Source organism: Aethalodelphis obliquidens, unplaced genomic scaffold, assembly GCF_003676395.1.
Source record: "Aethalodelphis obliquidens isolate GAN/ISIS:26980383/991018 unplaced genomic scaffold, ASM367639v1 scaffold2, whole genome shotgun sequence".
NCBI classification, from domain to species: domain Eukaryota; kingdom Metazoa; phylum Chordata; class Mammalia; order Artiodactyla; family Delphinidae; genus Aethalodelphis; species Aethalodelphis obliquidens.
Window position 1 is genome coordinate 44059418 of NW_020837946.1, and position 23139 is coordinate 44082556.

The 23139-nt window shown below is 37.7% G+C and overlaps 1 protein-coding gene across 6 annotated transcripts in view; it reads right to left on the bottom strand.

Moving 5' to 3' along the window:
* Window positions 1-23139, bottom strand: part of PMS1 (PMS1 homolog 1, mismatch repair system component) — a 98809-nt gene that overhangs the window by 15697 nt on the left and 59973 nt on the right. For 5 of the 6 annotated variants that reach the window (XR_003436992.1, XM_027125943.1, XM_027125910.1 and 2 more), the window contains 4 exons: window positions 18745-18861; window positions 11637-11759; window positions 10943-11086; window positions 9898-10790 (listed from right to left, as the gene is read on the bottom strand). Coding sequence is in view for 5 of the 6 variants with exons in the window: in XM_027125943.1 (XP_026981744.1) it covers window positions 9898-10790; window positions 10943-11086; window positions 11637-11759; window positions 18745-18861 (1277 nt within the window). In the remaining variant the exon portion in view is untranslated. The remainder of the gene's footprint in view (window positions 1-9897; window positions 10791-10942; window positions 11087-11636; window positions 11760-18744; window positions 18862-23139) is intronic. The other variant, XM_027125920.1, reaches the window with a different exon arrangement.

Sequence of the window (23139 nt, forward strand, 5' to 3'; positions counted from 1 at the left end):
GTGTGACCAACAAGGTGGAGTAGGAAGATCCTGAGCTTACCTCCTCCCATGGGCACAACAAAATTATAACTATTTACAGAGCAGCTATCGATTAGAATGAACTAAAGACTAGCAGAGATCTTCTACAACTAAAGATATAAAGAAGGAACCACAATGAGATGGGTAGGAGGGACAGAGTCGTGGTATAGTCAAGACCATACCCCCAGGGGAGAAGACCCACAAACAGGAGAATGATATCAATCACAGAGCTTCTTTCCAAAGAGCATAGCGTCTGAGCTCCACATTAGGATCCCCAGCTCAGGGGTCCTGCACCAGGAAAGAAGACCCCAGAACGTTTGGCTCTGAAGGTTAGTGAGGCTTACTTTCAATAGAGTCAGAGGGCTGAAGGAAATAGAGATTCCACTCTTAAAGGGCACACACAAAATCTCACACACTCCAAGACCCAGGGCAGAAGCAGTAATCTGAAAGGAGCTGGGTCAGACCCACCTGCTGATCTGGGAAAGCCTCCCAGAGGCAGGAGGCAAATGGAACTCACCCTGGGGACATAGATACTGGCAGTAGCCATTTTAGGGAGCTCATTCTACCATGTGCAATGCTGGTAAGCACCATTTTGGAATCCTCCCTCTAGCTTATTAGCTTTGGGATGCAGTCCTGCCCCAAGCCACCAGCCTGTCAGCATCAGTACTGGGACACCTCAGGCCAAGCAGCTAGCTGGGCAGGGACACAGCACCACATACCAGCAGGCCAGCTGCCACAGGACCCGAGTCAACAGCCCCTTAGGACCCGGCCCTATCTACCAAAGGGCCTGGGATCCGGCTCCCCATACCAGTGCATGGGCACTAGCCCTGGGACATTCAGCCAGCCATTGGAACTGGTCCTGGCACCAGCAGGCAGAGACCAACTCTAGGACCCCACAAGGTCCTGTAGCTGGAAACCCTAGGACCCAGCTCTGCCCACCAGGGGTTAGACAACAGACCCAGGACATCTTGGGCCTGGGCCCATACACCAGCCCTGGAAACTCTGTACCAAGAAACGCCAAGATGCAGCTTTGCCCACCAGTGTGCTGGCACTAGCCCCAGGACCCAGCCTCACTCACCAGTGGGCCAATACCTACTCTGGGACACCCCAGACTCCACAGCTAGCCATGTCAGGAACTGGGCCCACTCACCAGCAGGCCGACAGCAGCTTTGGGACACCACAACTATACAGAAAGCTGTGTCAGGAACCACCTCTGCCTACCAGCAGGCAGACACTAGATCAAGGAACTCCAGCCAGCAGCCAGCCACCTGGAGACCCCGCTCCACCCACCAATGGGCCAGGACTAGCCTCGGGACCCCCCAGGACTCCACAGCCAGTCAACTCATGACCTGGCCCCATCTACCTGTAGGCGGCCCACACCAGTAACCAGGACTCCTCTGGCCATACCAGGACATGGCCCTGCCCACCATCAGCTGGCACCCTTTGTATAAGGCAGGGCATGGCGACCAACTGGAATGGGGGCCAGCCACAACCACCAGCACACCCACAGTAGTCAGCCTACCACAACAGAAGGACCCACACAACCCACATAGAGGGCACCACTAAAGCATATAGCTCTGGTGACCAGACAGGAGTGTGCTACTGGGTCCCATAGGATGTCTCCTACAAAAGGCCACTTCTCCAAGAGGGGGAAATGGAATGAACCTACCAAATACATAGAAATAAAAACAGCATATTAGGCAAAATGAGGCAAGAGAGAAACATGTTCCAAACGAAGGAACATGATAAAACCCCATAAGAACTAAGTAAAGTGGAGATAAGCAATCTACCCAATAGAGTTCAAGGTAATGATCATAAAGATGCTTAAAGAACTCAGGAGAAGAATGGACAGACACAGTGAGAAGTTAGAAGTTTTTAACAAAGAGTAGGAAAATACAAAGATAACCAAACAAAGATGAAGAATACAATAACTGAAATAAAAAATACACTAGAAAGAATCAACAGTAAATTAGATGATACAGAGGAACAGATCAGTGAGCTGGAAGGCAGAGTAGTGGAAATCACTGAAGCTGGACAGAAAAAAAGAATAAAAAGAAATGAGGACAGTTTAAGAGACCTCTGGGAGTCTCTTATGTCAAGTGTACTAATGTTCTCATGATAGGGGTCTCAGAAGGAAAAGAGAGAGAGAAAGGGGCAGAGAACATATTTGAAGACATACTAGCTTAAAACTTCTCTAAACCTGGGAAAGGAAACAGACATCCAGGAAGTCCAGGATGCACAGATAGTCCAAAACAGGATCAACCCAAAGAGGACCACACCAAGACACACTGCTATTAAATTGGCAAAAATTAAAGATAAAGAGAGTATATTAAAATCAGCAAGGGAAAAGCAAGAAGCTATGCATAAGAGAATTCCATAAGGCTATCAGCTGACTTTTCAGCAGAATCTCTGAAGGCCAGAGGGAATGGCATGATATATTTAGTGATGAAAGGCAAAAACCTACAACCAAGAATACTCTACCCAGCAAGTCTTTTGTTCAGATTTGAAGGAGTGATAAAAAGTTTGACAGACAACCAAAAGCTAAAAGAGTTCAGTACCACAAAACTAGCTTTGTAAGAAATGTTAAACACAACAAATAACTTGGTGTGGATGTGGAAAAAAGGGAACCCTCGTGCACTGTTGGTGGGAATGTAACCTGGTGCAACCGCTATGGAAAACAGTCTGGAGATTCCTCAAAAAATTAAAACTAGACCTAACATATGATCCAACAATTCAACCTCTGGGTATTTATCCAAAGAAAACATGATAAATATAACTAATATCGATGTACGTTGTATATTAAAGGCGTTAAGAAAGTAAATCCTAAGAGTTCTCGTTCCAAGGGAAAAAAACATTTTTTTCTAATTCTTAATGTTGTATCTATATGAGATGATGGCTGTTCACTAAACTTATTGTGGTAATCATTTTACGATGTATGTAAGTCAAATCATTGTGCTGTACACCTTAAACTTATACAGTGCTGTATGTCAATTATATCTCAAGGAAAAAAAGAGTAGACGCCTAAAAATTTAAAATATTAATATTTTAAATGAAGTGACTACTAATATTTTAAAAATTATCAACATTTAGAAAATGCACTTTGTCAGAAACACCTTCACCTTCAGTATAGTTGAATATTTTTGTTTCACTTTCACATTTACTTTTGCTTTTGCATACTGAAATAAGTACAATGTTCTTTATTCTGCTAATCTATGCTAAGCACAATTTGCCAAGCTGCTTTCAAGTATTTGATCAATTTTCTATGCAATACTCTGGTCTAATTTCTTAGGGAAAAGCACCAAGAGATGGGCAACGGAATCTTTTTCTATCAAAACATCACTAACTCTCAGGGGAAAAAGTACTAAAATACAATGAAGGATTAAAAAAACCCTTTATAATAATTAAACTTTATTTTAAATCTAGGAACATAAAGCGCTATCCAAAACAGCAAAATTAAAATGCAGTCCACTTAAATAAAAAAGCAAATTCCAGCTATACACAGATAGCACGGGGGAAAAAGACAGATAGTTTGAAAGTAAAAGAATGGAAAAGATAAACCATGCAAATCGTAAGCATAACAGCAGCTTATAGTAATATACGATGAAATAAATTTCAAAACAAGAAATAATACCACAGATAACAGGAATATTTCATAATGACCAAAGGGAATCATTAGGAAGGTATACCAACCACAAATGTGCATGGATCTAATAACAACAAAGCTTCAAACTACGTGAAGCAAAAAATTACAGATCTAAAAGTAGAAATACATCCAGAATTACAGTTGGGGACTTTAATGCCCCTCCCTGAGGCACTGACAGAATTAGACCAAAACAAAAAAATCAGTAAAGCCTTAAGAAGATTTTAGCAATACTATCAACTACCTTGACTTAATTGTCATTTTAGAACACTACATTTAACAGCTACAGAATTCAGATTCTTTTTAGGAGCCCATTCTTCGAGATATGCTGCTGGGCATAATTCTCAATAAATTTCTAAAGATTTAAATCTAACAGTATTTTCCCTGTCCATGACAAAATTAATTAGAATTCAGTAGCAATAAGATATTTAGAAAAACTCCAAATATTTGGAAACTAAACAATACAGCTTTATTCATAATATCCCATATCTGGAAAGAACACAATGTTCATCAACTGGAGACTGAGAAAACAAATTGTGGTATACTTATACAACTGAGTATTACTTACTGATTAAAAAAGAATAAACTATATGCATACATTCAACAAACATGGATGAAAACGACAAAAATATTTTGTTGAGGGGAAGAAGCTGGACATAAAGGAGTACATATCATTATGATTTTATATATAAGAAGTTTAAGTACTGGAAAAACCAAGCTAGTGCGACGGAAATCAAAGTAGTGGCTGAGAATGGAGACTGGTTTCTAGGTAGCATTAAAGAACCTTCTGGGGTGATGGAAATGTTCTATATTTTGTTTGCAGTGGTGGTTTCATCGTTGTACACATATGAAAATGCACTAAGCTATATACATTTAAGATCTATGCATTTCACAGCAGCTAAACTTTACCCAATTTAAAAAACCATTTAAGGTACAGGCAACTAAAAAAAAAAAAAAAAAAAAAAAAAACACGGAAATAATTAAACAATAAAATAAGGAGTCAGGGCTTCCCTGGTGGCGCAGTGGTTGAGAGTCCGCCTGCCGATGCAGGGGACACGGGTTCGTGCCCCGGTCCAGGAAGATCCCACATGCCACGGAGCAGCTAGGCCCGTGAGCCATGGCCGCTGAGCCTGTGCGTCCGCAGCCTGTGCTCCGCAACAGGAGAGGCCCACGTACCGCAAAAAAAAAAAAAAAAAAAAGTCAATTTTAGATGTGAAGAGCTCCTTAAATATGTGCTATATCATCAACATAGAAGACGCAATTCCCTGAGCACAACAAAAGAAAACTTACATACATTTAATAATTATATACTAGTAAAGTTAAGGTCACTATAATAATAACACTCAAAATAAAAATTATATGATTAAACTTGTAATGGTTTCATAGCTAAATGTTAATTTTTTTGTTACTATTTATTTCTCATTTTAGAGTCAACAATAAAAAAATAAATTCAAATAAACTGAACACATCCAAACCACCTAATTTAATTCAATTTCAAACAAGGTAATGGACCTTTTAAAATTATACTGGGTAAGGGCTTCCCTGGTGGCACAGTGGTTAAGGATCCGCCTGCCAGTGCAGGGGACACGGGTTCGAGCCCTAGTCTGGGAAGATCCCACACACCTCGGAGCAACTAAGCCCACGTGCCACAACTACTAAAGCCCGTGCACCTAGAGCCCGTGCTCCGCAACGAGAAGCCACCGCAACGAGAAGCCACCGCAACGAGAAGCCCGCGCACTGCAATGAAGAGTAGCCCCCACTCACCGCAACTAGAGAAAGCCCACATGTAGCAACAAACACCCAACGCAGCAAAAAATAAATAAATAGATTTATTAAAAAAAAAATTATACTGGGTAAAAAGTTGAGGTCTTTTCTTTTTGGTTAACAATAACAGAAGTAAAACGAAACTCCTGGGGCCAAAGACAGCAGTCTGGTATAGTGGTTATATCAACCCTTTTCTAAAAAATTGAGATGCCTGGGTCCTACCCTCAGAGTTTCCAATTCTCCACACCTACGCTGGAGTTGGGCAGCATTATCTTTAAAATGAGTTTTAAGTACTTAGAATAGTGCTTGGCACATAGTAAATGATAATAAATGTTCGTTATCATTATTTTCTATCAAGAAACACCTATCTTATAATGAACGGGGCACACAATTGACTAAACGTTGGTAATTATTTGAGCAACCTTGCTAAAACGTTCTTTAAATGCAGTTTTAAAATTGAGACTAGAAAGTGTTATTTCTAATCTTAAGAAACTGTTTGAGTTCTATTGTAGATAACATATATACATTTTTAAGGAGAAATTTGAGTAGTTATGTACTAGGAAATAAAAATGATACTATTGGGAGAATGGAATTAAATGTTAAAAGTGAGACTAAAACACAAGAAACAAGCACGTTATGTAATTTGTACTCAGCATATGTTTGTTAAATAAAGAAATGTTAGCTGGAGGAGAATGTAAAACAGCCTTTATTTCACTGTGAACTAGATGAATGAAAAATGCCTCTTTTGGTTACTGACCAGGCCACATTCATAATTTTTTACGTTATTTTTCTCCCATTTCCGCTTAGAATCTGAAGTTCTGGATTATAAAACACAAAATTTTCAATACAGTTTACCTTCAATAAGTACTATAAATAAGTATTTTTAGCTCTTAGACATTCAAACTCAAGATTTCCTCCTACGGTGGAAAATGAGTTCAAGATGAAGGTTACCATTTGTAATTAATTATGATGTGCAAATTTTCACATATGGTACTAATCTTTTGATTTATTCAAGAAGTCAATTTAATTAGTTCCTTGGGAAATATAAAAAGTTATGTCCAAAGGAATATTAAGTAAATGTTAAGTAAAAACAGCTGTTATCTTCAACTTTATATCATTAAGGGATTTAGTAACTTGAACAAAAAATATTAATTCTGATTTATCAGTAATCAAATGTTTCTGTGTCTCAAGATTACATGTAATTATAAAGTTTACTTACCATTTTTCAATAATATCCCAAGTACAGTACTGTTCTAAGTTATTTTAAGTAGAAATATGTTCATAGCTACTACAAATGAAAGTTCAAGTTCACATCAATTGACTGAGAACCCAGTGGGAGGACACAGTGGTTTCTAATCCACTAGAGGAAAGGAGAAGAAAGCAAGGGGGAAAAAAAATCCAGAAAGGAAAAATTTTTAAATGTAGGTACCCTCTATTGCAAAGTCTATCCTAAGCTCTCGGTAGAAAACCCGGATCCAATGTCTTATTCAAAACTGTTTGAACCTTCCATGATCTGACCAGCCTACCCCATCTTTCTTTATCACACTCCCCCATGATCCATTCCTGTCATAAAAAGGGCATCTTCCAGTTCCTCAATAACTATTTTCCTTCCAGCTTCTGGGCATTCTTACATGCTGTTCCTTCTACAAAGAAAATTCCCTACACCATTTTGATTAATTTCTACTCAGGGAAGCATTTCCTGTCCCATAAATATGATTAAGCCCAACTGCTAACTGTTTTCATAACTCTTCTGTGTTCCTTTTATTTAAAAACTCTTCATATTCTATGATTACTATTTGTTTAATAGTGTCTTCCTCACTAGACTGCACTTTTATGAGTAGTAAAAGTATCTTTTATTTATAATTTATCACTGTATCTGAAATGACTAGCTAGAGTACATAGGGCCTTGTACACAGAATGGCCTCAGTAAATAGTTCCTAACTGAAAGAAACAAGGAAGGGAAAGAGAAGGGAAGGGAAGGGAAGGAAGCAAGGGAGGAAAGAAAAAAGGGAAGGAAGGGGATGGAAAAAAAACAGGAAACAAGAAGAGAAAAAAGGGGAAGAAAAGGAAGAATGGCTGGAAAGACTGATTATCTGTAGAACAGGAGTCTACTCTCATATCCCTTCACACTCCTTGTAGAATTTAAGACCATGGAAAGAATTCTAAGATAAAGATCAGAAGAGAAATGGTAGTTAGTGTGATTCTTGTGTTATAACATATTTACTCTACCTTTTCACTAATCATGATTTTGATTCACAGATCCCTGGCTCTGGAAGATTCTAATAGAGCTTTTTGTGACATACAGTAAGCTCTCTGATCCCAAGATACCTATATTTTCTTCACAGGTTTCTATTTCTGGGCTCCAAATTAAATTTAACCTTGAATAAGCAAATGAAAAATAATATCTATCATAATAGAGAAATTTCCTTTTCACAGATTAAAAACTCTGATTAACATCATGAACAATTATTTACTATGTGCTAGTCATTTATCTTGTATCATAACACACAATATATCTTATTTAATTTTCACAACAATCCGGGAGATACTGTCCACACATTTTTACAAAAAGCTATCAAAGAGAGGAAGTGAGGTTAGAACGCAGGTGTAGCTTCAGAGGCCTGCTCTTGACCAACAATGCCTCTTTTGTATACCTTATGGAAATAGAGAAAATTCTGAATTCCAGAATACTGCCTGATGATTAACAAATTTTTAGATGAGACCTATTAACCATAACCCTTGTACCTTAACACCTTGGGGCCTGCAAGGAGAAACAATGCCGACATTCGTTGAAAGGAAACTGGAGTAATACCTGCTATTGTGAGGCTGCAAAGGAACAGCTACCTTGAGCTGTTCCAATGTCAATACTTCCATGAGAACTGGGAACATCTATGCTTTTTTTAATTTTCTCAGACAGCTCTCAATTCATCACCTCCCTGGTCAATGCAATTCAACTTCTGAGGGCTTACTGTATTAAAACTCAAGTGCTCTCACCTTTAAACTGAATGTGTCATTTATGTAAGACAAAAGATAATTAACAATGTGTGAACCTTATTTGCATCTTAATTCAAATAAACTTTTAAAAAATTTGACATTTATGAAATAATTAGAAATTTGAACAATGAAGATTAAGGAATTCATGTTTTAGAAAGTGGTAACAATTTGTATTATGGCTCTGTTTAAAATAAGAGTATATTTATCTTTTACAGATATATATTAAAGAACAAAACACAACCACCATCCCCACTTAAAAAAAAAGTTAACTTGTGGAGGTTTTGCCTATTGGTGTGTTAATAGTGGTCTTTATTACTTTAAATTAACAGTGTCTTTATAAGATTGAAAAGCTAATGAAAAAATGAAAAAAAAAATTGGTCAAGTATCCATGTAGTTTATCACCAAATATAAACTCTGGATGACAGGTTACATTTAAAATTTTTTCCAGATGTTTGACATAGTATTGCGATGCCTTAGGTCAGGGGTCCTCAAACCCCGGGACACGGACCGGTATCGGTCCACGGCCTGTTAGTAACTGGGCCGCACAGCAGGAGGTGAGCAGCAGGCAAGCGAGCGAAGCTTCATCTGCCACTCCCCATCACTCGCGTGACTGCCTGAACCATCCCCACCGGCCCCCACCAGTGGAAAAATTGTCTGCCACGAAACTGGTCCCTGGTGCCAAAAAGGTTAGGTAGGGACCACTGCCTCAGGTAATAATATGTGACTGGAAGTATAATTGCACTCTTTCATTTTCTTGTGAGCTAAATCACTCAAAACATAATATTTTGTGTTTACAGCAAGTGCCCTAAGTCAATTAGAAACACCCCTCATATTTTTTGGGAATATTTATTCAGATCATCTGATCTAAAAATGGCAAATAATATGTAGTTATTTTAATCAAAGAGATCAAACCACCTATTTACCTAGCCCCCAAAACCCACCATAGTTTATAAGTTGTCAATAAATAAAAGATTTTATAAGAAAGCCTTGAGTTATACTGAATAGGAACAGTATTAACATCATTAAATTAAATCTGCAACAATGTTACAATTTTTTGTATTGTGTTACATATTTTAGAGACCAATTTAAAAAGGGAATAGTCAAGATCTTAAAAACACCACTGTTCTAATGCAAAAGTTTAAAAAAGAAAAAGTCCTGTCATAGGAAGATTAAGGTAAAAATAAAAAAGAAATAGAAGAAAATGGTAGTTTTTAGTTAAGAATGGAAAACCTTTAACTACAAACTTAAATCAGAAAGTAGTTAAGGCTTGTACCAAAATAAAAAACAAACAAACAAAATCCCATAAAAACCTCTAAATTAACAAAAAAGTAATGCCAAAAAAGGTACTCTAGTCACGCCAAAAGCCGTTTTCCATTCTGCTTTTCCATAAATAAGTTAAAAAAAATTTTTTTTAACTCAGTGAGTCATATAGAATGGAAATATCTGAACATTCAGGTCCCATGAAAGCTCTGGAAACTTACTTCAGTTTTTCCTCTTCACTCAATGTCTTCCACAGTTCTTCAATTTGTACTGTTGCATCTTCCAAACTGGTCTTGGAATTGTCTGTGAGAAACTGAGCACGATGATCTTGAACAAAAAGGGCACTTGCTGACATGGGTTTCTTGATTACTCGATTGCTAATTAAATCATAAGCTGTAAGCTGTCCAGATTTGTTATCTACCACATTTGATTTTTTGTTATAGGAACTTTCATTCAAATTCTTTTGTTCAGGACTTGGGTTATTATTATTATTACTTACTTTACATGCTAAACTTTCTTGAGGTACTAAAATTTTCACAGGTTCAATGTTTTCTCCTCTTGAATCTTTAAGTACATTTCCCTTGCTCCAGTCATCTACACAAATTTCCAAAGACTTCTCAGGAACTGCTTCTTCCTCATTTTCCCCACTCTCATCTATATGGCCTTTACTGCCATTTTCTGATTGGGCTTGCTTAACAGAACCTACAAAACAAACTTCACTATATTCCTTTTGGGTGTCCTCACATGATAAATTATTCATTGGAATCTCCTGAAATGTATTCCCACTGTTTTTATCAATGCTAGAATTTTCACTATTAAAATGATCATCACAATGGTCACCAATATGCATATGATGATTCAAACAATAATTAGTGTTTTGCCCAGATTTATCATTATGCACATCATTCTGGAAAGGAATGGCTGAAGTATCAACATTTGGATAATTATTTCCAGATGTTTCCATCGTAGTAAAAAGCACATCTGTTTCTGTTGTTTTACTAACAACCATGTCATCTGAGGAAACATCTGTTTTATTACTTTCATAAGAATTTGTACTAGTTAGTGATCCATAATAAGTTGTCATCAGATTTTCAAGAGCAATCAACACAGATTCCTAAAAATACAAATTAACAAATGTTAGAGGAAATTATGAAAATAATATTAAAAAATCTACAGAAACAAGCATATCTTTTTCATATGAAAATGGTTAGGACTGCATAAATTTGTAAATAGCATAAATACAAAAAAAAATCTGAAAAAGATTACCTTATTCTGTAATAATACTTGACTTTTATCTGGTGTTAAATTCACATCTACATCAGCTGTAGGAACATCAATTTTCAGAAAGAAAATGGGATACAAACGAGTAGATTCCTTTAGGCATTTCAGATTGTAATAATGTCGGATTAGCTAGAAATATATGTAATAGTGAAAGACAAAAAAAAAAGACATAAAAAAAGATAGTATTGCCATCTTTAAAATACCACCAAAAGAAGCATATTTAACTGAGAAACTGAGTGGATGTAACTGCTTATTAGGAAAAGTAGTATCTAAATAGTAATGCTCATTTAGAGGCTTTGAACTTACATAAAGCACAAGCATTCATTAAGAAGTACAAATATCCAATGCAACTGGCTTCATGGTTAAAAGATCATAGCGTCATGGATGTTTTGAAAGTCCTGGGTTCAAATCCAAATTGTGTTACTTCCTCGTTATGTGGTCTAAGATAGTCACAAACATTTCAGTCTCTTCACTATAAATAAGGATAATAATTCACCACAGAACTGTTGTGAAGAGTCATATGTAAGGTACCTAGCACAATGCTTAATAAATGATATTGTATCTATTTTTCCTTTTCCTTATTTTGGAACAAATTCTTAGAAGTAGTCCTTATAAGAAGCTGACAAGTGACAGAGTTTTTATTTCTGATCCAAGTGATACTTTTTCTTAAAAAGATTACCTTTAATATATCTTTTTGGTGTACTGGTCGACTGTTTATAAAGATGAAACTCCTTTCTGGGGTCGAAAGACTTGTGAAAGAGTGGTCTGCATCATGCTTTGGAAGAAATCCACTTAGATAAATCTATAATTGTAATAAATAATTACAGAATTGATATGCAATGTCAATGATAAATGTGATTCCATGGGTCTGGCTATATACAATACATTAAGAGGTATAAAAAAATTGAGACTTCCCTGGTGGCTCAGTGGTTAAGAATCCGCCTGCCAATGCAGGGGACACAGGTTCGAGCCCTGGTCCGGGAAGATTCCACATGCTGCAGAGCAACTAAGCCCGTGCGCCACAACTACTGAGCCTGCGTGTCACAGCTACTGAAGCCCGCACACCTAGAGCCCGTGCTCTGCAACAAGAGAAACCACCACAGTGAGAAGCCCGCGCACCACAATGAAGAGTAGCCCCCACTTGCCCCAACTAGAGAAAGCCCGCACGCAGCAATGAAGACCCAACACAGCCAAAAATTAAAAAAATGAAAAAAAATACTAAAGTAAGTAAAAAAAAATTAAAAAGCCTAAATAACACTGTATATATTTTTTAAAAGGTATAAAAAAATTAACAAACAAATGGATTTCGATCTTAAGGTCTAAAGAGCCATATATTTCCTGATAACCATGTCATGAGCATTAACCTTAAATAAATTACTGAAGCGTGTTAAATTGGTGTTCTCAGCCTCTGACTCTCCCTTTTTGCAATTCTATTTTAAGGAAAAACTGGCATTCATGAGAGTTTCACCAACGGCCATATATCTTATTGTCATAGGACATACAGCATAAATACTGCTCTTTGCTCAACCTGATCTTCTTTCTGTCTTCTAAAAATTTCTTTCCTCATATTGTGACTTTCCTCTGGCTCTTTATCCTTTTCTTTTCAGCAACCGTTTTCTGTAAAGAAGTGGCTGTTTCTATCTTTATTCTGAGTATGCTATGAAGTCAATCTGACTGGGTTTTCATTACTGAGGGAAAATAAAAAAATCTTTTACTCTTTGATACATTGCAGCGTTGTACTTTATCTTCATTTTTGTTTAGAGAACTACTTTACAAATGTTTGAAGAGGGAGAAAATAAAGAAGAATCCTAGAAAAAATACCAGCGAGAAGATTGATTGATTTAGGGAACAGAAGGCAAGGAAAATGCTCCTACTTTTACTTTTAAAGATAATACAGAGGATTGTTAGGAATACCGGATAGAGCCAGACTGACATGATTTAAATCCTAGCTCTACTACTAGTGTGATCTTGGTCAAATTATTCAAAATACAGGCCTATAATAATCTCTTATCTGAAACAACCGGCATCTGCTGTTTTATTAACCTGTTAAGAAACAGTAATAATGGGAAAATTTCAGCTTAGGTTTAGAAAAGCAAGAGTGTCAGTGGGGGTGCTATTTTTAGTTAAGCAGAAACCATGAGGCTCCTTACCAACGTATCCTGCAGGCTGCCACCTATGTCTACAGCTATCCCTGCCCTTGGAAATAAGTGCTTAAGGAGATGCAGTACCAATTTTAGAACACTAAGCGCATTACCATCACAGTGCCAAACTGTGCCAATTAAAAAAAGTTAATAAATAAACCTAGATAATCCATTATAAAATGAAAATACTTAATTAACTGTAAAACTTAACAAGACTTATAAATGGTTGTATAATTTACCAAGTAACATAAGACCCTTCTTAAAGCACTTGCTGAGCATCAGGGAGAGCCTGTTTAGCTTCTGAAAGACTTATTGGGCTTGTTGATGGAAAAAAAATACCCAGAATAGGGAAGAATGAAGATTAAAATGAAGAAAAAATTGGTAATATTGCTAGTGTTTTCCTTCCACACCATCTTGGCTGGCCACTGAATAAATACTATTACTTCCAAATACGGAGCTTTAAAAATGGCTTAAGACAACCTTAAGAACTAACAAGCTGTAAGTTATATGGAATAGTAAAATCAAATGGCAAAGTCTTATAAAATGCTATAAAAAGTGAAAATCCTGGCTTCCCTGGTGGTGCAGTGGTTGAAAGTCCGCCTGCCGATGCAAGGGACACGGATTCGTGTCCCGGTCCGGGAAGATCCCACATGCCATGGAGCGGCTGGGCCCGTGAGCCATGGCCGCTGGGCCTGTGCGTCCGGAGCCGGTGCCCCGCAACGGGAGAGGCCACAACAGTGAGAGGCCCGCATACCACAAAAAAAAAAAAAAAAAAAGTGAAAATCCATCTAGTTCGAGTGAAGAAAAATGTCTGTAAGAGGACAAATCAGTGCAACAAAATAAAAAATTAGACAGACCTTATAAGATTCTATACCCAACTATTAACTAAATAGCAAAACAAAAATCAAAGGCAAAATATAAACAAATAATTCTCCCCTGATTGTCCTTCAGCTATGGACCCCTCTCTCCTTCCCTTCATCTCCAATATTCTATAATCTGGCTTCTACCTCAGTGACCAACTCCAATGGACACTTAGTTCTACCCTTACCTGACTCTCTACAGACCCTGATACCAATGACAACTCTCTACTTTGGGAAGCATGACACTGCTTCAGCCTTCTCTTTCTGTTTCCTCTCTGACACTTCCTCTTTAGTATGGTTTGCTGGTTTCTCTCTCTTTGCTTACAGTCTATAATGATGATGGTCCCCTCAAGTTTCATCATCAGATCCTTTTTTCTTGCTCTCTACTCTCCCTGAGTAATTTCATTCCCATCTATACACATACACCAGTGACGCTAAGATACAGATGTAGAACCTTTATTTCTTTCATCCCCAAATGCTTACTATCTTTAACTAGCTGTCACACAAATCTTCTCAATCTCACCACATTCAAAACTCGATAAAATATTTAAGCTCACTTCTACCCTGCTGTCCAACTAGCTCCTCCTGTATTCCTTTACCATGATAAACAGCCCTGCCCCCTACCCAGTTTCTCAAACCCATCTCTTCTTCTCTGCCCCGATTCTGCTGAAGTAACCTTGACGTTCTCCTCTTTCGGTAAACCTCTAGAACCCTATGGGATTTATGTTTCTAAAGTAAAAATTTAAGTACTTCTGATCAGGATAGTGGAATAAATTCACAACTTATTAATAATTCCCTTCTCTCCATCCCAACTGCAAATACATAGCAGTGATAGATAAAATAAATTCTTACAAAAATTTTTAAAGACCTAACCGTTTAAAAATAAGACAAAGGAACTACAAACATAAAGATGTTATGAATGCTAAACATAACAGGGAGTGATGGCTGAAATCAAAAGCCCTTATGTGCTCTATGATCAGAAACCAGCTGTATCAGAAAAAAAATTGTAACGATGTGTGATTATGGATGTAACTAGACTTACTGTGGTGACCACCTCACAATGTATATACATATAACAAATCATAACATTGTACACTTGAAACTAATATGTCAACTGTATATCAATTAAAAAGAAAAAAGGAAAAAAAGAAACCAGCTGGTCAATTGGAAATTCAATTCTGGTATGGAAATAAGGACAGAAAACACATATAGTTAGGGGATTTAAATCAGTCTTTCCCTTTGAAATGGGCAAATTTCTCCTCCCACACCCACAAATGTTTAAAAAATGCTGTGACCACTGTTTGGAGCTGCTTGCAAGGATCACCAGAAAGAACAGAGACAACTCCAAAACCAAAAATAAAGTTAAGCCAAGTCAGCTAGGAAAAAGGGTCTGCAAAATATTGGCAGGATGAAAGGCATGAACTACTAATATTAATACCTAGTTTTGAATTGGAGCTGGGAGGGCAGTGGTATCTGCCAAACTACGGGAAGGGAGGGGAAAGTGGGAGGGAAAAACAAAACAATAAATCTGCATTCAAAGTGATTTTGTAAATTAAAATTTCAAAGCATATAAAATGGCAGAGAATGAGAGAATATTCTCTCAGGAATAAAAATGATAGAGCAATATGAAAATGACTGAAATTAGTATGTGTACCATGCTTTCAAAAGAGTAAATAAAAAACCATTATTATTAAAAAAAAAACCCAGAAGATAAAGAAATCAAAACTGGTAGCTATAAATCAAGTTTAGAAGAAAGAACAGAAAAGTAGATATTGTTTTGGGAATAAAAATCAGGCAGCACTGAGGAATTCACCCAGAACTTAGCATGGATTGATGCAGAGCTATCAAAGAGAAGATAGATGTCAAAACAAACAAACAAACAAAAAAACCAACTTGAGGAGTTCCATCAAACCAACAAAGCCACACTGGGAAACTCCATAAGAAATGCCACCACAGCAGTGGTGCAGCTGGGATCACCATCCATAATTAGGAGATTCTTCCCATATGGAGTTGCTATATAGATAAGAAAGGGACCCTCAACATTACAGAAACAGATATTATGAAGATTTTCTGCACCCAAGGTTCCCAATGACTTATGCATCTGCCACCCCAGTCCCGTGAAGGGCCTTGGTGGCCAAGTTTCACAACTTGAATGTATGTAATGAGGACAAAAGTGAGGTGAGAGGGGCAACCATTAGCAGTTGGTAAACAACTTAAGATTGATTTTGGCTAGGAATGAGAATGGGTCAAGGAAACTCTGAAAGCCCAGAAAGCATGGAATAGTGATGGGTAGCTGGTGGCAACATAAATACAATATCCATTTAGACACACAGTGCATGAACAAAAGAGAGATTTGGTTAGATGATCATTCTCACCAGGGAGACACTCAAAAGTCTGTCCTTCTGACAGCCCACTGAAGTGGTACTACTCAGCAACACATAGTTTCCAAGTACCCTCATTCCCCCATGCAAGAATAACCACGTGAAGGTGCAGCAAAGTTTTGGTATCTGTCAAAGATTACCAGCAGCCCTTGTACAATTCTATCTCAAGATAAAATTTAAAAATCAATGGACATGGGGCTCACTGGTGGTGCAGTGGTTAAGAATCCGCCTGCCAATGCAGGGGACATGGGTTCGAGCCCTGGTCCAGGCAGATCCCACATGCCACGGAGCAACTAAGCCCGTGAGCCACAGCTACTGAGCCTGCGCTCTAGAGCCCGTGAGCCACAACTACTGAGCCCACATGCCACAACTACTGACGCCCCACGCCTAGAGCCCGTGCTCCGCAACGAGAAGCCACGGCAATGAGAAGCCCGTGCACCGCAAGGAAGAGTAGCCCCCGCTCGCCACAACTAGAGAAAGCCCGCACGCAGCAACAAAGACCCAATGCAGCCAGATAAAATTAAAATAAAATAATAAAATAAATTTATTGAAAAAAATCAATGGACATGCACAGGTCTGGCAACATATCTCAATACAGATCAAAGAAAAGAAATCCAAACTGCAGGAATGACTCATGTTCCAATCACACATGGAATCATAACTAACCAAGGTCTAAATCAGTGCTTTTCCTACTTGAATATGCACTCGGAGACCGCATTAAAATGCAGATTCTTGGGCTTCCCTGGTGGTGCAGTGGTTGAGAGTCCGCCTGCCAATGCAGGGGACATGGGTTCGTGCCCCCGTCCGGGAAGACCCCACATGCCGCGGAGCAGCTGGGCCCGTGAGCCATGGCCACTGAACCTGCGCGTCCGGAGCCTGTGCTCCGCAGCGGGAGAGGCCACAACAGTGAGAGGCCCGTGTACCTCAAAAAAAAAAAAAAAAAAAGTGCAGATTCTCATTCAGTATGTCTGGGATGAGGCCTGAGATTCTTCACCTAACAAGCTTCCAAGTAATGCCAATGCTGCTGGTCTTCAGACCAAACTATGACAGGTAGAATCTCTAAAGCACAACACCACAGATATCATGTCTGGATCTCCTGTCACAAGCTTCCTGGGTTACCAGCATAGGCAACAAAGTTCCAGGAAGCCACAGGGAACCCAGGGGAATTTAGACAGTACCCTTATTATCCCAAAGTTCCAGGAAGCCACAGGGAACCCAGGGGAATTTAGACAGAACCCAGGGGAATTTAGACAGTACCCTTATTAAAATTACCCTTATTACCCTTATTAGACAGTACCCTAACAAGCTTCCAAGTAATGCCAATGCTGCTGGTCTTCAGACCAAACTATGACAGGTAGAATCTCTAAGGCACAACACCACAGATATCATGTCTGGATCTCCTGTCACAAGCTTCCTGGGCTACCAGCATAGGCAACAAAGTTCCAGGAAGCCACAGGGAACCCAGGGGAATTTAGACAGTACCCTTATTATCCCAAGTCAGCCACCATGACCAGTCCAAGCTGGCACTAGTGTCTAAACTATTAAACAACTATTAAGAGAGCTCTGAAAAATAGAACCCATGTCAGATCATGGCCACTAAGGGTGGCCTGAATTGTTCCTCAGGAGAGAGAACTCTTAACACATTAATTGAGCACAAGCTCCCATCCAAGACTCCAATAAGATGATAATTAAGAACTCAATACTGCAAAAAAGGATAGGAGGGGAACTAGTAGCAGAAAAGAGATTGCAACAAATTATAAAAAAGAAAAGGAGAACAGAGAAGTCATAGTAATATATACTCCATATAAGCTTTCAACTTTTAGAATGAATCTTCAAATAAAAGATGATTACATAATTAAAATTCTTCCAACAAACAAAAGATGGTTACATAAGAAAACAGGTTATTAAGCTATATAACATGAAAGTGGAGCTGACATGACTGAGAGGGAGAAGAGCAGGTAGAAGTAAGATTGGGAGTGTTAATAACCTCATCCAATATTATTGGGACTGAAGAAGACTGTCTGAAGCTGACAGATCAAGAAAATAAAGCTGGAATACATACATCTAGGATGGAAAAGGGAAAACAAAGGTAAGAGAGCTCAACTTCTTTTCTTTCATTGTAGAAAGTAAACAGATGAAGATTCTAAATTGAAAATCACTTAAAAAATTAATGTAGCCACGATACTTAAAATTAAACAATAAACAGAAAAGATAAAAACAGGAAGCAGGGCTGGGAAGAGAGGTTTAATATGAGCTCTGTGCATATTTTCTTTTTGTACCTTATACACATACTTCGTTAAAATTTTAAAAGAAAAACTTCTTGCAACCCCAACCCCACAAAAAGGAAATAATTTAACAGTTTCATTGGTAAATTAGAATTATTAAAGAACATTTTTGTTGTATACCTGAGATTCTTCAGAGTGGTACTGAAAGGGTTCCATGTTGCCCATAACAGCAGTCCCCAGAACAGACATGAGAGCCATTTTATGATCTGATACTCTAGTTTTCTGCCAAATAATTGCCTAGGGACAAAATAACACAGACAACTTTTGACACAATTTGGATTTAGTAAACTCAAGTACTTATACAAATTATTGCTATATTTAGCATTCATCCCTAGCTTATAGTTTCTGCATCATTTATAAGATATGTATGTCTGACAGAACTCCATTTCCAAATTTTAGTAGCTATATATGCTGCAGTGTAGAATCTATTTTAATTCCCCTTAACCTCAATTTTCTTCTCTCTGTAACATGACTAAGAATAATTATCTCCCTGAGTTGTTGGAAGATGAAAATATATGATGTAGGCAAACACATAGGCAGTGTCTGGCATAAAACAGTTTCATTAAATATTAATTCTCTCCCCTCTTCTAATCCTAAACTTCAGAGTATATACTTCAGAGTATATTTAAATTAAATCGCTACTCCAAGTAAAGTATTACTGTTTTATTGAAGACAGACACCTATGCTATAAGATTTCTGTAAATAGTCAAACTGGTATAAAAATTTAGGATAATGCATGCTTTTTAAAATTACCTTTATAATTACCTTTTATACACAGAAAACTTTAAAAAAGCTAACTGAACCTTACAGACATAAAAGCTGAATAATGAGCTTGGATTTTTTTCACTGCAAGCATCCAGTAGGGTAGTTTAAGAGAAGCATAGTCCAGAGAGACTGCACCAAAGTTTGGCTGTGAAGTGTATGATCAGGTACCACATACTGAATTTTTTTCAGTTAATGAGGTCCAATTATAGTCAAATCTCTTGAGAAACCACCAATACAGACACATATCATTCATTCAACAAATATTCACTTAGAACCCCCTAAATCCTAAAGAAAATGTGTAAAGGGCTTAGGAGAAAACATCAACATTCAAGAGGCAGACAGAGGAAGAAGAGGAGACTGAAAAGGATTGGCCACAGAGGCAAGAAGAGTCACAGGACAGTATGGTGCATAGAACAAGGAAGTTTTTTTAAGAAGAAAGAAGTAGTTATGTGTGACCAGTGTTGAGAGACCAAGGTAAAAAAAGAGATGTGGCCACAGGATTTAGCAATCAGGAGGATGAGAGCAGTTCTCAGGAAACAGAGTAAACGAAGCCAAATTTTACTTACTAGACAGTGACTATAGGGGGAACATATGAAAGAGACAGCTCTTTTAGGAAGTTTGGCTGTAAAGTGAAAGCAAACAGCAATAACTGGAGGCGGGTGGATCAAGGCAAGCCTTGATGACACACTTGAACAAAAAGCAGTGAGGGAAGAATGGGTATACAAACAAGTAGGTTTGTAGAATCAATGGAAGGAAGTTGAGAAAGTTCTCCTTTGTTCTCTCTTTCTCTCCCCCTCTTTTTTGTTGTAATGTAGAAAGGTTATTTGTTCCAAGTAAAAAGACATTGATTTAAGTATTTGATTGTAGAGAAGGTTTAAAAGAAAGAGAGACACTCCGGCTAGATCAAAGGATCCTAGTCAAACAAATTCCTTAACATGACCAGGAACCTATGTAGGCAGGAAGAAGTACTAACAATATTATGTATAATAAAACGAAAGGGGAAGTACATGAATTCATGTTGTTCTCTAACTGGCATGTCAGGGGATAGCAGCGAAGTGCTGTTCTCTTCTGGACAAGATGACAATAGTCACTGACTCTGCTTCTTGATATGTATCATCTGTAAGCCACTTTTGTTTTTAGAATCTCAAAGACCAACCTGCTGGGGAAAACAGATAGTGTAACAACTGCTCAAGAAGAAAAACTGCCCAATATTTAGTGTAACAGGAAAACCTTTTACCTATTCCCAGGGTTTTATTAATACTAATCAAGTAGGAGTTACAATTTCTGAAGAACTTACTTACTAGGCACTACTATTCTAGAAACCATTAATTTTCACAACCATTTCAGGCAGGTATTATTATCTCATTTTCCAGATGAGGAAACTGAGGCTCAGATTGATTTACCCAAAGAAACAGAGATATTAGATCATGGAATCATGATTCATACCCTAACCTTCTGGTTCCAAATTTTTACTTTGAACATCTCTCTCCTCTCTAGTCAAGGATAGTAATAAGTTACAGCCAACTTCAGACCCTAATTGGGAATTCTCAAATAGTGTCTCTGACAAACGCATTTTCATGTATAAGTATGTGATATGTTATGAAATCTCCAGTTGTTTGAGGGTATTAATACACTCTCAAAACAAAATTATTTTAAAAATTCATTTAAAGTTAAATAAATAATTTACCTTTAGAAGAGGGCAAGGAGAAGAATCGGGGTCTCCAAATCAAAGAAACCACACCAGAATAACAGAAATCCAAAAAAGACTGGGAGCTACTCTTATAGCATCCTGAAGTCAGAATATTTTTGAGAGTGCAGCTTGTCAGTACCAACCTTAACCGTATTATGCAGATCCTTATACCTAAGGATTTCTAAATTTCTGATAATTTTTATTTATTAATATTCATATAAATATAGATGTGCAGTAATTAGTCCCAGCAAAATGACAGAACTAGAATTTAGGTACTGTTCTGTCCTAGATGCCAACTTTTCACTGTCTATTGCTTTGAAAGTGATCTCAATTAGAAAAAAGGACCTAAAGTAAATTGTAAACAATTAAAAAATTAAGGTATAGGTTCAATGTGTATATTTCTAAAAATATTATGTTTTGGTAACTACATTTCCACTTAAAGGCCAATACGCTATTTAAAATTGGAACTGCTCCAGGAAACATGGGATGTCACATAAGTTTTTTTTTTTTTTGCGGTACGCGGGCCTCTCACTGTTGTGGCCTCTCCCGTTGTGGAGCACAGGCTCTGGACGCGCAGGCCCAGCGGCCACGGATCACGGGCCTAGCCGCTCCGCAGCATGTGGGACCTTCCCGGACCGGGGCACGAACCCGTGTCCCCTGCATCGGCAGGCAGACTCTCAACCACTGCGTCACCAGGGAAGCCCCACATTTTTAATCTTTATTTCAGCACATATTATAATATATAAATGCTCTGGCTAAATTAAAATTTTTGGAGAAACTTCTAAATTTATTCAGCAAATATTTTACTGAACATCTACTTTGTACCAGATTCCATGCTAAAAGCTGGGAATACAAAGATAGAAGGACAAGGTTCCAGCTTTCAAGAAGCTAAAAATACCAAAGGAAAGTAAGGTATTAAAATAATTATAATGCATTATGAAAACCACTAATACAAAACACAGCGGGAACACTGTAGAAGAAACCTAAGTCTACTCCACAGAGCAACTGCATGTACGGTGAGACTTGAAAGGAGTCTGCCACCCACAAATTATGGGAAGGGCATTCCTGACAGGTAGAAGAGCACATGCAAAGGTATGGAAGCATAGAAAATATGCCTTGCTGGAGATGAAGCTGGACAGATAGATAGACAGGAACAAGATCATGAATGACCTAGCATATCACGCAAAGAAGTTTACAGTTTCTCTTATATGCAATGCAGAATCAATGTACAAATCTAATTGGGAAAATGCCATGATCAGATATGGATGTTAGATCTTTTGACCTTGAGGACTTTCTGTTAAGTGAGATAAGTGAGACAAAAACAAACACTGTATGACATCACTCATATGTAGAATCTAAGGAAAAACTCACAGAAACAGAGTAAAATTGGTAGTTACCAGGGCATAAGGGTTGGGGGCATAGGACAGATGTTATTTAAGAGTACAGACTTGCAATGAGTAGTAAATAAATCCTAGAGATGTAATGCACAGTACAGTGAATATAGATAATAATATTGTATTACAATCACCAAACTTGCTGAGAGACTAGAACCTAATTATTCCAACCAGTAAAAAGAAAAATTAGTTAATGTTATAGAGGTACAATTATTGCTACAATGGCAATCATATTATATTCAATAATACAGTAGCAAGTCAACATGTTATATACCTTAAATTTACACTGTTTTATGTCAAATATATTTCAATAAAAAGAAAAGAAAGAGATCTTTGGCAAGAATGATTTAGTGAGAATTGAAACTAAAGCAATATGGATTAAAAAATGTGACTGTAATAATCCAACTCAGAGATTCTCAACTTTTATTGAGGACACATAAAATGGATGAGGTTCACATTTGCAAAATAGTCTCATAGACACTGACGACTGTGTGTTTTTCCTGGCACACTAGCTATAACACTATTGCTTTCTCTTCTACTCACAAAAATACAATGGAACGCAAGTCAGTAAAAGTGACATTTACAGGATTATTTATCTTATTTTTTTAAAGGTAAAACATTTGCAAACTTTGGTATCTTACTAATATTAACACTGTGGCTGAGAAT